The 16,091-nt window shown below is 38.7% G+C and overlaps 1 protein-coding gene across 1 annotated transcript in view; it reads right to left on the reverse strand.

The window, feature by feature from the left end:
- The window catches only part of LOC124622202 (molybdenum cofactor biosynthesis protein 1-like), a 59,806-nt gene extending 44,755 nt beyond the window's left edge, over positions 1-15,051 (reverse strand). Inside the window, exons 1-3 of the mRNA XM_047147851.1 lie at positions 14,923-15,051; positions 13,548-13,768; positions 9,665-9,920 (exon numbers count right to left, since the gene is read on the reverse strand). Of these exons, the coding sequence (XP_047003807.1) occupies positions 9,665-9,920; positions 13,548-13,768; positions 14,923-15,051 (606 nt within the window). The remainder of the gene's footprint in view (positions 1-9,664; positions 9,921-13,547; positions 13,769-14,922) is intronic.
- Between the last annotated feature and the right edge of the window lie 1,040 nt (positions 15,052-16,091).

Here is a 16,091-nt window from a genome sequence, read left to right on the forward strand (position 1 = left end):
AATTTCTGTTCAGAATTTGATGTACTAAAGAAGCGGCCGCAAAGATTTTCAAATGGAGAAAAATTTTCGCCTAACTCTCGTTCAGAACATGTTCTATCATACGCAGTCTATTATTTGGTTCTTGTTGATCATTATCAAAGAAAGCAGCAGTGTAAGTAACAAGAAATAGTAGTCTCTTGCCATTGTTACGCTAATGAGACAATTTCTCTCCCTCTCTCTCTCTTTTTTTTTTTTAATTGTAAGCGGCGGTAGCGTGCACAAAAGCAAGCCATGCCGCGAGCGACGAAAGGCTGCAAACACGCACTATCAGAATGCAACAAACAATGCATGACACAGTACAGTAATGCATTTTCAGCTTAGAGTGACATAAACGCCTATAACAAGGAAAATGGCACTTATCAGATCAAAGCAAAATAAGCAATCGATTCAAACCAGATGAAGCACGTGAAAAAGGAAGGGTACCAGTATAAATACGGACGGAGCGCCTGACGCATAGCAATGGCTACCTGGTACAGCTTAAGTGCTACGCTTACGACTCGAACCAAACTACTGTAGCTGTATCGTCATTCACTCGAACTAAATTGTGTCTCATATTACAATGGACTGACTTTGTTTTGATTTGGAGGTGCGGCCTAAAACTTTTCTCTCCCCTTGAACTTCGAGTCTCAAATTTCAGGTGCGGCTTAGATTCGGGAATTTTTTTTTTTCCTTCCTTTATTTCGAGTCTCATTTTTCAGGTTTGAGTGCGGCTTGGATTTGAGTAAATACGATAGGTGGTATTTCAACTAATTCTGACTATGAAATAAAGCAAAGTACAGCAGGGAGCTCTGACGAATCAAAGAGCAGCGATGAAGATTCTGATGAATAGTAAAGTATAAGTTAAGAAATAAGATGCTACTGAGATCATAAATTTTTCTTGTGTTGATGAATCTGTCAACAAACATATTCAAAAATGCACTGAAACATTGGCACATGTAGTGTTGGGAGGTGATAAACTGTCATTACTGTTAGAGGAGCTACGTATTTCTTGCTGTTCTACTCCTACATGACACTGTATCTGAAGGTATAGATTGAATCTTCACTGGCTAGAGAAATGGGTAACACAATTTTACAAGTCTCTGCTGTCATGTAATCTCTTCAGGGAAATCATGACTGTACTACGATTCGGTTTGTGGTTGACAAGGTCAGAGTCATTAAGAAATGCAAGGCAGCTACCATGTCAGTCCTAGAAGAAAGAGACGTAGCAAACTGTCAAAGCATGTACATCCCCGGTCCTTATGTTTGTGGTGATGTACTAACCAAGTAATACTGAAGTGTGATCCAAGTCGCACAAATATGGCTTTAATAATAACCTCCGAACAATATGCCTCTAAGGACTCAACAAGACACAGAACGCTGATGTGCACATTACAAACTAGAATCACACAGCGAGTCAGTCAGCACTGTTCCACACTTACATATGTGCAAGTCGCCAGCAGATGGCATGGCAGGGACCGCACGGCACGCTTGGCTCCCTGAGACGGCCTCCAGCAGCCAGCCTGCAATGATCAGTCGGTGACCAATTTAAAGACGCAAGTACGGCAACACCACTCTCGGTGCACTCACACAGACACGTACTAGTAGCACGATACAGCAGTGATGAGCAGTAGTACCCCTCCTGTCTTGCGCGCCTTTTATCTGGCCCTACAATTTACTTTCCTAGACCCACACAAATGCCTGATCCTCCTAATTCAATTTGCTCTGCAGACTATTTAAAATTCATAAAGAAAAAGGAGCCACAATTGCACTTTGTGTGCCAGTTACTTTCCAATACATTGGCACCAGCTGATCTTATTTAAGAATACTCAACTTTTGTAGCCATACTTACAGCACATCCTTTGCTTCCTGGTCTAAATCCAAGTTAACTCCCATCCCCCTCCCCCCCCCCCCCCACACACACACACACGCCCCTCCCCCCCCCTCTCCCCCCCCCCCTCGCAATCAGCTAGTTGTGTGCTGTTATCTCACGTCACACCCTAGTCTATGAGTACCCAGCTGTCTGTCACCTGACCCCTCTACCTGCACCCCTAGCTAGCCCACAGATGGTTCCCCACTCTCCCACGAGCCACTAAATGCTTCCCTCCAAACCCCTCCCATCTCTCTCCATCCCTCACATTGCCTCAACCCACCCCATCCTACCCCACTCTAAAGCCCCACCTCACTCCAGAACACTCACCGTGGGCCAGTAAAGAGCTGGCAGTTGAGCGACCACAAAATAAGGAGACGTGCATGCGCATGTGAGTGTGTGTGTGTGAGTGTGTGTGTGTGTGTGTGTGTGTGTGTGTGTGTGTGTGTGCTCGTGCGCATGTTTTCCCTACAGCTAGAAAAAGAAAGTGCATTCTGTAAGCTCGCCAAGCAACGTACCTTTTAGTTTGGAATGTAGAAGACGAGGTACTGGTGGAAGTAAAGCTGTGAGTACGGGTTGTGAGTCGTGCATGGATAGCTCAGATGGTAGAGCACTTGCCCATGAAAGGCAAAGGTCCCAAGTTCGACTCTTGGTCCGGCACACAGTTTTAATCTGCCAGGAAATTTTCATATCAGTGCACACTCCACCGCACAGTGAAAATCTCATTCTACATATCTTTTGTTCATGTGCCTATCGATGAGACAGTGCTTCTGCCTTTTGGTGAGCCATCTCCTTTATTCCTAAATAATTCGTAATTTTCAACAGAAACTTTCCGTACGTTATTATTGCATCCTACATTACAATATGCAATTTCCACAATATGTGGTCCTCTGTGAATATAATGGGGGTAACAACTGTAGGAGACCAAAAACTGACTGCAGTAAGCAAGTTCGAGTTATTGTACGCTGCAGTAGTTATGCAGAGGTGAAGAGGGTCACACAGGATAGGCTAGCATGGTCAACTCCATGAAACCAATCTTCAGATGGAAGATCACAACAATAAAAACATTTGATTCAGCATACACCAGACTCCAAACAGCGTACACAACCTGTATGCTCAGAAACACAGAAAATCATATTGGTTCCATCAGCAGGAAACTTCAGCCCGTAATTGTTATGGAACACTGTGGCGATTTTGTTCATTAACAAAACCCAAAACTGGGGAGTAATAAGAGAGTATTGTTGTAACTTCTTATCAACCTGGTTACCAAAATACATATTAAGAACACTGGTAAAGTGTTATTTTAAAGGGGTCACTCCAAAGCGCCACGAAAGTATTTGAGCAATGTATAAAATTAGAGAATCAGTGCACAATATTGAAAGCCTATCTACATAATCTATATCTGCATGACTAGTCTGTAATTCACAATTAAATGCTGGCAGAGGGTTCAGAGAACCACCCTCAACCTCTTTATCTACCATTCCACTCCCCTACAGCATTTGAGGAAAAACAAACACTTCAATATTTCCGTACAAGCTCTGATTTCTCTATTTTATTACAATGATCATTTCTCCCTATGTAAGTGGGCTCTAACAAAATATTTTCACATTCGGAGGAGAAAGTTGATGATTGAAATTTTAAGAACCTGCTCCAGCAAATTGCTTTTGCTTTAATGACTGCTACCCCAATTCACATGCGATATCTGTGGCGTGCACTTTCCTGTTTGCCAATAATACAAAATGAGCTGCCCTTCTTTGAACTTTTAAATGATGTCCTCTGTCAGTCCTATCTGGTAAGGATCCCACACCATGCAGAATACTCCAAAAGAGGACAGACAAGTATAGTTGTAGATAGTCTCTTTAGTAATCCTAATCTTCTAAATGTTTTACTATTAAATCACAGTCTTTTGTTTGCTTTCCCACCGCATTATCTATGTGAGCATTCCAATTTAAGTTATTTGTAAATGTAATTCCTAAGTATTCAGTAGACTTCACAGCCTTTAGATCTGCGTGAATTATCATGTAACCAAAATTTAGTAGATGCCTTTTACTACTCATGCGGGTGACATAACAATTTTTATTATTTAAGGTCAGTTACCACTTTTTGCATCATATGGATACGTAGCCTAAATCATTTTGCAGTTCATTTTGATCATCTGATCACTTTACAAGACAGTAAATGATTTGCAAGACTGTAAATGATAGCATCATCTAAGAGGACTGCTCAGATTCTCTCTTAAATTGTTAATGTAGATCGGCAACAGCAGGTGGTCTATAACACTTCCTTGAGGAATTTCAGATATCACTTCTGTTTTACTTGATGATTTTCCATCAATTACTATGAACTGTGACCTTTCTGACAGGAAACCACACATCCAGTTGCACAACTGAGACAATACGCCATAGGCACACAATATGATTAGAAAATGCTTGTGAGGAACTGTTTCAAAAAGTCTTCTGGAAATCTACAAATATGGAATAAATTTGAGATCCCCAGTCGACAGCACTTATTACTTTGTGTGACTAAAGAGCTAGCTGTGTTTTAAAAGGTCGATATTTCTGAATCTATCTTGGCTATTTATCAATGAATCATTATCTTTGAGATAATTCATAATATTCAAACACAATATATGTTCCAAAATCCTAATGCAAATCAACATTAGTGATATGAGTCTGTTATTTAATAGATTACTCCTCTTTTCTTTCTTGAGCATTGGTGTGACCTGTGCAACTTTTCAGTCTCTAGGTATGGATCTTTATCAAATGAGCAGCTATATATGATTTCTAAAGGAGCTATTGTATCAGCATTCTCTGAAAGAAACATAATTGCTTTATTACACTGAGGAGAGCTACTACTAAGTTACTCACAGTTGCAGTTGTTCTTGATTTGAATACTGCAATATTTACTTTGTTGTCTTTGGTGAAGAAATTTCAGAAATCCGTGTTTAGTAACCCTGCCTTAGTAGCACTGTCATCAGTAACATTACCACAGCTATTGAGCAGTGAGGGTATTGGTTGTGTCTTGCCATTGGTGTACTACACATGCAACCAGAACCTCTTTGGATTTTCTTCCAGATTTCAAAATGAAGTTTCACTATGGGAACTATTAAACACATCTTGCACTGAAACCCACCCTAAGTTTCGAGCTTCAGTAAAACATCGCTAATCTTGGAGATTTTGCATTCTTTTAAATTTTGACATGCTTTTTTTCATTGCTTCTGCAGCTGAGTTTTGACATATTTTGTGCACCACCCTTTTAATTTATTTGGTATCCTTTCAATTGCACAAACAGAATGTGCAAAGTAAGTGGAAATTACTCGTCTCTTCCCTGATTACAGTGCAATAGAAGATACTACAAGATGTTGACAGATTGCCATATCTCGGTAGCTTTATATGTAATAATGAGGTCACAGATGCAGAAATCACCAGCAGAACTGGAAAATCAGTCCATATGGTAATTAGGTCTGTAATATGTCAACAAAGCTTTGACTGTACTCCTTTATCATTTATATGCGTGAAACTTGGAAAATATCAGTAAAATCAGCACACAGTCTCCATATTTTTCACCAACAATGCTAGAGATGAATTCTGAAGATGTTAACCCAACCAAGTTACAAACGATGAAGTGCTGAGAATACGAGGTCTACACAGCCTGCACGTAATTATTGTTGAAAGAAGACTGAAGATTGCAGGTTATGTTCTACGCATGTAAGGTGGAAGAATCCCAAAATCAACACTGTTGTGGAAATCAATGGACAGATACAGATGTACAGGAAGACCTTTTAACACCTGGAACTTTTGCAATGAATCTTCAATGCATGGACACAAACTTGGAGGAAGGTGAGAACTTGGCAGCTGATCGAGTGAACTCTGTGAAACCAGTTCCTTGTATGGTACACAGCAAATCTGAGTAAGTTAGTAAGTAAGTAAGTAAGTAAGTAAAGTAAGTACAACTGGGGATTTTGCAAAACTGCTGGATGATCGATATTATTGTCTAGATTTGACACTGTTGGACTTCTACCTTTTCCTTGATGTGTATTCTTCAAATTGTGAGTTTTATGAGAAAGCTGATAGGTACTTACCAATCAACCTTCCCTCACATGAACTGACATTGTCTCTTTATAAATTCTACTGTGCTAACAATCATCCACTGAGAATCCTCGACTAGGTCTCCGCAGCTCAAATGAGCCAGTTTCTTTTAAATTTCTGTCTTTGGCTATAATTGTCTTCCAAGTATGGTGACACAACATCCTGTCATGAAACTTTTTCCTTTACACTTGTTTTTTTTTCTGGACACTGCCTTTTTCTGCACTGTGCACTAAATACACTATGTGAGTAACGCCCAATCTCCAACAACCAATCGTGAGCTGTAAACAGTTGTGAACTCTACCAGGGCACATAACAAACAATTAACATTTGCGTTTTAGTGTTCTAAGCTGTGAAGTCATCAGCGGACAAATAATTTAGTACCTATTCCTGGACAGCCGGAGTGGCCGTGTGGTTCTAGGCGCTACAGTCTGGAACTGAGTGACCGCTACGTTCGCAGGTTCGAATCCTGCCTCGGGCATGGATGTGTGTGATGTCCTTAGGTTAGTTAGGTTTAATTAGTTCTAAGTTCTAGGTGACTGATGACCTCAGAAGTTAACTTGCATAGTGCTCAGAGCCATTTGAACCTATTCCTGACATGCTGTTGTTTGGAACAACAACTGACATGATCCAAAATATTACTTTTTTTTATTATAGCTTCACTTTTATTTTGTCTAATGATTACTAATTTCAGTATCAAATTCCATCATCAAGCCACTATATGATTGGAAAGCAAAGTGTATCGTTAAAATACTGTTTATTAAACAGATTACCATTATATCATCATTCCTTAAAGTAATGTCCAAAGTGGAAGGACAGATGATTAATTTTGAGTATATACAAAAGTCAGAGTACTGAACCGGATATGAAAGAAGGAAAACCAGAAGGGCAGTGAGAGACGGGTGCCTTCTATCACCTTACTTCCTTAATATTTTCATCAAGGAAGTAATAACAACAACAAAGAAAAGATGACAAGAATCAAAAGGTAATTTCTGGAATACTTCAAGGAAATGTGATAGGACCATTACATTTACAATGAATATAAATGATCCAGTAGAAAGTGTCAGAGGCTCCTTAATATTGTTCACAGGTACTCTCACTTGTCCATCAGAAAGTAGCAACAACAGAAGGCAGTATCAATTTGCACAATGACCTGCAGAGGATTGGTGAATGATGCAGGCTCTGGCAGTTGACCCTGCACATAAATAAATGTAACATATCACTCACACACACACACACACACACACACACACACACACACACACAGGAAAAGAAATCCAATACTGTACAACTACACTATTAATGACAAATTGCTGGAAACAGAATCTACCATAAAATATCTAGAAGTAACTATCCAGAGCAACCTTAAAGTGGAATGACCACATAAAACTGCAATAGAAAAGCAGATGCCAGACTAACATCCACAGGAAGAATCTTAAGTGAATGTAAATTACCCCTGTGTCCTTACCCAGTAGGACTGACAGAAGAGAGAAAGAAGATCCAACGAAGTGCGGAGTGTTTTGTCACAGGATCATTTAGTCACTGTGAGATCATTACAGAGATGCTCAGCAACTCCAGTGGTAGATGCCATAAGAGTGCAGTTGTGCATCACGGAAAGATTTACTACCCAAATTTCGAGAGAGTAGTTTCCGAGAAGTGTCTGACAACATAATAGTTTCTCTCATATACAATTCACGAAATGATCACGTGAAGAAAATTTGAGAAGTTAGAGATAATACAGAAGTGTACTGACAGTCATTCTTCTCAAGCACTGTTCACAAGTGGAACAAGGCAGATGGGATCAGTTGGTGGCATGAGACGTACCCCCTGCCACACACAGTTAGGTGGTTTTTGGAGCATGATGTTGATATGGAAACTTAATTGCATGCATATACACTGCAGATTGATGACATCACAATAGTAAATCAAAGTAGGAACTAAATAAAATGTTTCAGGCCTTAAATCTAGAAATGGTAAAACTAAAGCTAAAAATGAATACAAAGAAGACAAAAGTTATGGCTACAGACAAGAAAGGAGGTGGAGGTAGGACTGACACAAGAACAGGCAATGAGCAACTCAAGAAAGCAACTGAAATTCAATATCTCAGTAGCTTTTTGCAAGAAAACAATCAATATTTCAAGGCATTCAAGAAAAGAATAGCACAGGTGAAGAATTCCTTCCAAAATAAGAAGAAGCTGCAACTGAATAAACATATCAGCTTCCACATTAACAAAATATTTGTAAAGACCTTTGTGTGGAGTGTTCTGACACACAGATGCAAAATCTGTACATTAGAAAAGCCAAAGGAAGCTCGCCTCAAACCTGCTGAAATGTGGTTCTGGAGGAGAAGTACAAGAACTAGCTGCATTGACAGAAAAATTAAAGGAAATAGGAGAGAAGAAAAAACCACTGAAAGTTATAGGCCAGGGCAAAGCAAAATACACTGGACACTTAACTGGAGACGATAATCTTTTAAAAAACATTTCTGAAGGCAAGATCGTAGGTAAGAAAACAAGGGGATGACTGAGAACATCCTACTTAAACAATGTGATCAATGAATGGGATTTTCTTCACACATGGAGATGAAGACAACTGCTGAAGAGAGGAAGCTGTGGCTGCAGAGACAAGGTTTAACCTTTTGGAAGAGTAAGGACAAACAAATACGAAAAAAGTGAGTCTACATGGTAGCTACATATGGAATAAATGACAACTTCTTGTGTGCAGTCATCAAGTCACTTACCCCAGTAGGTGTCTTATCTACTAAAAGTAAAGGTCACTGTTGTGCTTTCAATAGATGTGAACTGCACCCTGAAAATGGTATGTCTAGTTTGCAGTTGTACAGAAGCTTTTTATTTTGCAAAATGGTTCAAATGGCTCTAAGCACTATGGGACTTAACATCTGAGGTCATCAGTCCCCCAAACTTAGAACTACTTAAACCTAACTAACCTAAGGACATCCCTGCCTGAGGCAGGATTCGAACCTGCGACCGTAGCAGCAGCATGGTTCCGGACTGAAGTGCCTAGAACCGCTTGGCCACAATGGTCAGCTTTTATTTTGCAAAGAAATTTTTGATAATAAGATGAACTGATGCTGGTACTTGCTACTGAAACCAGTAGTACTTAGATACAACAAAAGTGTGACTATAGAATTAAGAATAATTTTTCCAAACAATCGAGTATTTTTTTCAAAATGGCACCACAATAGAGGATACTTATTTTAAACTAAAGACACAAAAGAAAAAAAGAGAAACTGTAAAGATCTTGAGTTTCATAATGCTCTCTTGGGAGGAAAATATAAGATACCAATTACAAATTATTTGTTTCAGTTCCTTTAGAATAATTTCCTGTTTCACAGGTGCCTTGAAGAAAATAAAAGATCTCAAAAGTGTCTTAATGACAACCGTAGGCCTCATGTTGACAATAATTGGTAAACTTGCAAGCCATACTTTTTTATGTTGTATAAACTACGAAACTGTTAGCATCATCAGCTAAAATTTACTTCTTCTGTCTTAATATACCTTCCTTCACTTACAGCTGCAGTGTGGAGACAGCGGTGAGGGTGGGAGCGGGGATGGGGGTTAGGGTGAGGGCGTACTGCTTTAAAATGGTGATTCTTGTATTGATATTCTTAACAACAGATTTATATCTTTTGTTTATGAAAGTCTGCATGCGATGACAGCTGCACTAGTAATACCTTCACAGGTTCGTATTCAAGTTGCAAGGCTAGATCTATGCCAGCCATGACACGCTTCCAGCCTTTCCTCCTCATGATCTGGTTGTAGCGTTGGGACTGCAGTGTGTCTAAGCTGATGTTCAGACCGTCAAGCCCTGCCCTCTGCAAGGCAACCAGCTGTCTTGTCAACATGAGGCCATCGGTTGTCATTAAGACACTTTCGAGATCTTTTATTTTCTTCAAGGCACCTGTGAAACAGCAAATTATTCTAAAGAAACTGAAACAAATAATTTGTAACATTGTTGCTGCATATGAAACAAAACTCCAGTTGATAAATTGAAAATACAAATTCCTTAAAAGTTAACTGTACATTTGCCCTAATACAAAGAGATAAGAAGGGTTAATAAACTGAATTGGAGAATGCAAGTTAAGATAGCAATGAAAAAATAATTAGAGGCATAAGATCACCTACTGCAACAGGGAAATGGGAATCAATATGAACCATTACCCAGCTACTGTCAACTCATTCCATGTCTCCATGCACACTGTATAAACCACTGTGGGTTTGTCCGACAAAGTACATTGTTGTACCACACATTATGGTTTATCTCCATTCAATGCTCATGTGGAGTGTGGGAAGAATGATTCTTTAAATGGTTCTGTGCATGCTGTAATTAATCTTGCCTTCATGGTCCCTATAGGAGTGATACATATGTAGTTATTGTATAATCCCTAAATACCTCGCTTAATACAGGTTCCTGAAATTTCATAAGTTGGGTTTTGTCATATATTTGGTGCCTATCTTCACTTGTCTGGCATTTCCAATTTTTAGTAGCTTCTTGATGCTCTCCCATGCATCAAATAAATCTATGATCAATCATGCTACACTATTTTGTATACATTCAATGTCTGCCATTAGCCTTATTTGTTATGGGTCGTACTTAAGCAATATTCTAGAATGGGCCACACAAGTATTCTGTAAGCAATGTCTTCTATAGACTGATTGCATTTTCCAGTATCTTACCAATGAATTGAAGTCTGCATTCTGCTTTGCCTACAAGTGAGTCTATGTCACCATTTCATTTCATCCAGATATTTGTATGAGTTGACCAATTAAAACTGTGATTATTTGATAATGTAGTCATACAATACTGTCTTTTATTTGTTTTGTGATGTGCTCCAATTTACATTTCTGAAAACTTAAACTCAGTTGCCTATCTTTGGAGCAATTTGAAATGTTATGATCTGACTCAAATTTGTGCAGATTTTTTTCAGGCAATAATTCATTATAGACAACTCTATCATCCAGGAAAAGTATGACGTTCCTTATAATATCATCTTCCAGAACATTAAGGTACAACATTAATGTAATAGTATAAATTACTATAACTGTATAAATAAGTTTATAAGTGTGTAAAATACATTGAACTATTTGTTACAACAAAACATTGTACTGGTATACTCAGCAAGATGTTAAATCAGCAGATAGCTACATTTTATGTTCAACATTTTGTGTACAGCATATATGCTGGAAAGGATTTATACCCAAATTAAATAAATCTGAAGAAATGGTAGTGTGTCTCTGGAAAAATAATCCATAAAAACTCATACAGTCCAATTTGCTATTATGTCACTGTTGCTGAAATATAATACAAAGTAACTGAATTCGATGAACATTCTCAGAGTGCAATATGCCTCAGAGTGAAATGCACAGTAATGTCAACATTATTTTTCAAGGCTATGTTTGCGAAAATGGATGAAAGCAAACCACACATTTTGTTCTCAATCTGCGGAAGCATTATGCACTGTGAAACACTGTACTGCTGTTCTACATAAAAGCTGTCTCATTGTCAACATCTTTCCCCTGCTGGCTGTTCTACACTTCTCATCACTGATTCAACACATTGTAAGATATTTTACGCTGTATGACACCACAGTCCAGTCTGGTTAGGACAGCATAAAAATAATATATGAATTTCAGTATTGAAACTGGAACAGCAGAACAGCTCTCATCACACTGGATATCAAATCGAGGTTGGATTACAGCCGTGGGTACATCATTTCATGCTACTCAACTGTATGTCATATGTCAGAGTTCTCCAACTGTAGTGGCTGGTGACTGGTGGCTGGCGACTGGTGGCATACTTGTGGATACTTGTCTCACTGTATACAAGCCCACTTCCTGACTAAATGTACACAACTTCACTGCAGGATCATGTACGCATGAGCGAACACTTGTCTGCCCTCTCAGGTGCTAGTTGGATGGCACTACGGAGGCCCTGCAAGGCATTTAGCATGGCCCTCCTGAACCTACCAAATCTATGTTCGCACAAAATGAGATTCTGAGCAATGCAAGCAGCAATATAGTGAAACAATAAACCAGAGTCTCACCAGACCATGAGCCTGCCACTGCCAAATCTGGAATGCTGATAAACATTTCTCCTTCTTCCATTATGCTTAACACGGTCTTTGTGTACACAACCAACACTGAAATAGAATTTCTGAATGAGAAACCGGCTTTCTTGCATACAGAATATGCATGGGAGTGCTGAAAAGTAATGCCTCTGAATTTTTTATTCTGTTCTCAATATCGGTCGAGGTATGACACGTCACGCATATTACTTGGTCAACTTTCCCACTTCACTGACTCGTGGCACACCCCCCTCCCGCTAACAGATGGAGTCGCAATAGGCAGCCCACTCTGACCAGAGATTGTGAATATGTTTACGGTGCACTTCGAGGAAGAGGCCCTGATGTCATCCAAATGGAAATCCATCTTCTTCTTCTTCTTCTGTTATGTGGATAACACACTTGTCATCTGGCCTCATGGAAGAGACAAACTTCTTGACTTCTTTGTACATCTGAACTCCACACGCCACAAAATCAAATTCACTACGGAGACCAAAGAAGAAGGAAGACTACCATTCCTGGACATCATAGTCAGGAGAATAACGGACAGCACCCTGTGCCACAGTGTGTATCTGACTCTATAAAACACATAAACTCAGTTCTCCCTATGGCACTGTGAATAATTTCAATAACAAAAACTGAGATGAATGTTGCAGCGTACATTTAATTTCCACTTTTGCTTTGCATTCAAGATCAGTCTTACCTGAGAGTGCAACATTACATCTTTGTTTAATTTAATTATATGTTCATTCGATTTTGGTTATAAGGCACGTTTTGCTTCCTAATGTTTCATCTCCAAATGCTGGAAACAATCCATGGAGGAAGAGGAGTATGTAAGACATTGGTGGACCAGGTTGGAAGTATCTGTGAATTTCAATACTCTGTAGAAGAGCTCAATCATTTGAAAATAACTTTCAGACCTTGTGGCTATTCTAACAGATATACATAGGGCACTACATTCTAAAATATTTGCATCTTTCAGTGACAAAACAAGCAACTAGAGGAAAAGTTCTCTTGCCACTTGTAAAAACAGTCGCAGATCGCGACCTCTGAGTGCTATAAAGAGAAGGTATTGATGCAGTGCTTAAACCAAACAGAAGACCACAACTGCAGCCATACTCAAGCAAATTGCTATGCAGTAGTTTCAGTGAATTTGACAATGATGTGGCTGCTTTCATAGTGGCCCAGTCATATTGTGGGGTACGGAATGCCAGTGACAGGGCTGGAATTGTAGGTGACAGATGGGTTTTTGGCAAAGCCTTGTATCAATACCTCCTTAATTATTGAACTGAAAAACTGTAAAAAACATCATACAGTAAAATCACACAAAAAAAATTCCTATTTCTGCAGGTATTGTGCCTTCTGTTTCTTTTTCATTACAAAAACATATTGATTCAAGTTTATAAAGTCACAACTATGTCACTGTGATTTGTGTAACACACATTCTGGAACATGTTCCAGGAATGCCATGAAACAGACAGCTTTAAATACTTACTCTAGCTCATCTTTCAAGACTTGCATGCCAACAACAACACCATCTATCCAATCTGTTTTTATTTCACTTTCATGTAAAGCTTTCTCCACAAAGGATATCATCTGCCATGTAGGCAGTGCAAGAGGAAATCCCACACTCACATTTGGGTAACCAAGTGGATTCTGTGTCTTGTCAGAACCAAGTACAATCAACCCAATTTCATCTTTACCACTGGTAAATATCTGGAAACATATTAAATGATAAAAATAAGTTTTGTTTATAACAAGTTGTATACCAATAAAAACATCACACACAGGTACTCTTTATAAAATCATTTAATTCGATAGATAAAAAATCTACTCACCAAGCAATGGCAGAACACACACATAAAACACTGTTGTGATAGGCAAGCGTTTGGAGCCAGTGACTCCTTCTTCAGGCTGAAGGGTTGCAGGGGAAGCAAGAAGGGTGAAGGAAAAGGACTGGAGAGGTCTAAAAAAAGGGGTAGATTTTGGTAAAGTTACCCAGAAACATGGGTCATGGGTGACTTACCGTACAGGATGAGAAGGAGAGACTAATTGTTGGGGAGTGCATCGGGCAAGATTCGGAAACCTGAGAGCTTAAAGGTGGAAGACAGGGTAATATGCAAGACAGAGATTACTACTAAAACTGTACATGAGTTAATAAGAGTGAGAAGCTAAGTGTATTGTATGCAACAGCTGTGGGAGGGGGCAGTGAAAACAGACGGGAAAGACAATGAAAGATGTAGAAAGCTAAAACGGAGTGAAGCAAAGAGTAATTACAGTGAAGAATAGCTGAGACAGGAGAAATTAACGTAAATTAAGGTGAGGTGGGTGGTGAGAACCAAGGACATGTTTTAGTGCTAGTTCCCACCTGCGGAGTTCTGAGAAACTGGTGTCTGGCGGATGAATACAGGTGGCATGTGTGGTGAAACAAGTGCCGAGGTCACGTATGCCATGTTGAAGAGCATGCTCTGCAACAGGATATTGCGAGTTCCCAGTATATACACTACACCTATGCCCATTTATCCTAACTGATAATTTGGTGGTAGTCATGCAGATGTAGAAAGCTGAACAGTGTTTACATAATAGCTGGTATATGACATGTGTCGTTTCTATTTCTCGCCTGATCCGCAGTTCTGTGTGACTTTCCCAAAATCTACACCTTTTCATGGAACTCTCCAGGCCTTTTCCTTTACCCTTCTTCCTTCCCCTTCAACGCTTCTGTCTGGAAGAGCCACTGTCTTTTATGTGTATGTTCTGCTGCCACTTGGTGAGTAGATTTTTTATCTATTCAATTAAATAAATTTATCAATAATTTATTGTTTTTGTTGTTATAGTTACTCTTTATAACCTACTTAAAACACATCACGTACCCTCCTCTCCACAATTCTTCGAACACATAGTTTTGCCTTTTGTAAAAAATCACTGCGTTTCTGTATAACATACTTGGAGTCAAAGTGTCCAACATCTATTACAATTATAAACAGATGAAAGAAAGTCATTGTATTTATTGGCAGTATTACGCAATCAAATATTTTGAAAGAGTTCCAGTGGTATAAATTTACAATATCTTACAAATAAATATATACGTTTATTCTTTAAATCAATTCTTAGCAATAACATAATAGTATAAATTGCAGAATCAATATAGCCAATTTTAATGTAATGACTGCAATACCAATAAAAAATAACAGCGGTAAGTTATCACAAATGAGAGGGAGAGAGAGAGAGAAAGAGAGAGAGAGAGAGAGAGAGAGAGAGAGAGAGAGGCATTTAGACAATGTTTCGTTACAGTGCGAAACTTATTAGAATTAAAATGAAGCCATAGTGAATTATTACATTCCAAAAATAATAATTATTGTGTTCTTTCACATCAAAATAATACATTCATTAGGCAATGTATACTTTTAATTTCAGAAATTTTTATAACAGCTCTGAACTTCACTGTTTTGATGAATTTATTACATGTGTCAATGAATGAGGGTTGATAACATTGCTTTAGTCATTCAATTGTTCATCATGTGATATGCACAATGTTCTTAATAACTTCTTAAGTAAAGTTCTATCATCAAAAACATAATCTACGTAAGTTTTAAAAGTCGCGAATCTTTAAACAACAACTTGAAAATGGGTATATCAGTATTTTGTATACATTCTAGCATTGCTAGATTTACTTTTAAATTTTAAAGTATATGAGCAGATTGAGCGACTTTCCATCCAGAAAATTTGCTGTTGGCAAGACCTCACTACAAAGAAAAATGGTCTTTCCGGAGTCAAATGCTAAAAAATTCATAAATACCAGCATTGTAAGTTATACAAACAGGTATTAAGCAATGGGCATAAACATCGTTCTGCTTGGCGAGAAAAAAAGTAGGTAGATGAAAGAGTAAATTGGGTGCAAGGATTGAACATAAACTCACCCAAATTGCAAAGGTTAAAAAAAAAAAAAAAACAAGAGGGTCACTGCTCAAGAATTGAGAACTGCCCCCCCCCCCCCCCCTTTTCTTTTACAGGCTTGCTTTCACTTTTCAGATGAGACCAT

The sequence above is a fragment of the Schistocerca americana genome, chromosome 7 (genome assembly GCF_021461395.2).
Source record: "Schistocerca americana isolate TAMUIC-IGC-003095 chromosome 7, iqSchAmer2.1, whole genome shotgun sequence".
In the NCBI taxonomy this organism is placed as follows: Eukaryota; Metazoa; Arthropoda; class Insecta; order Orthoptera; family Acrididae; genus Schistocerca; species Schistocerca americana.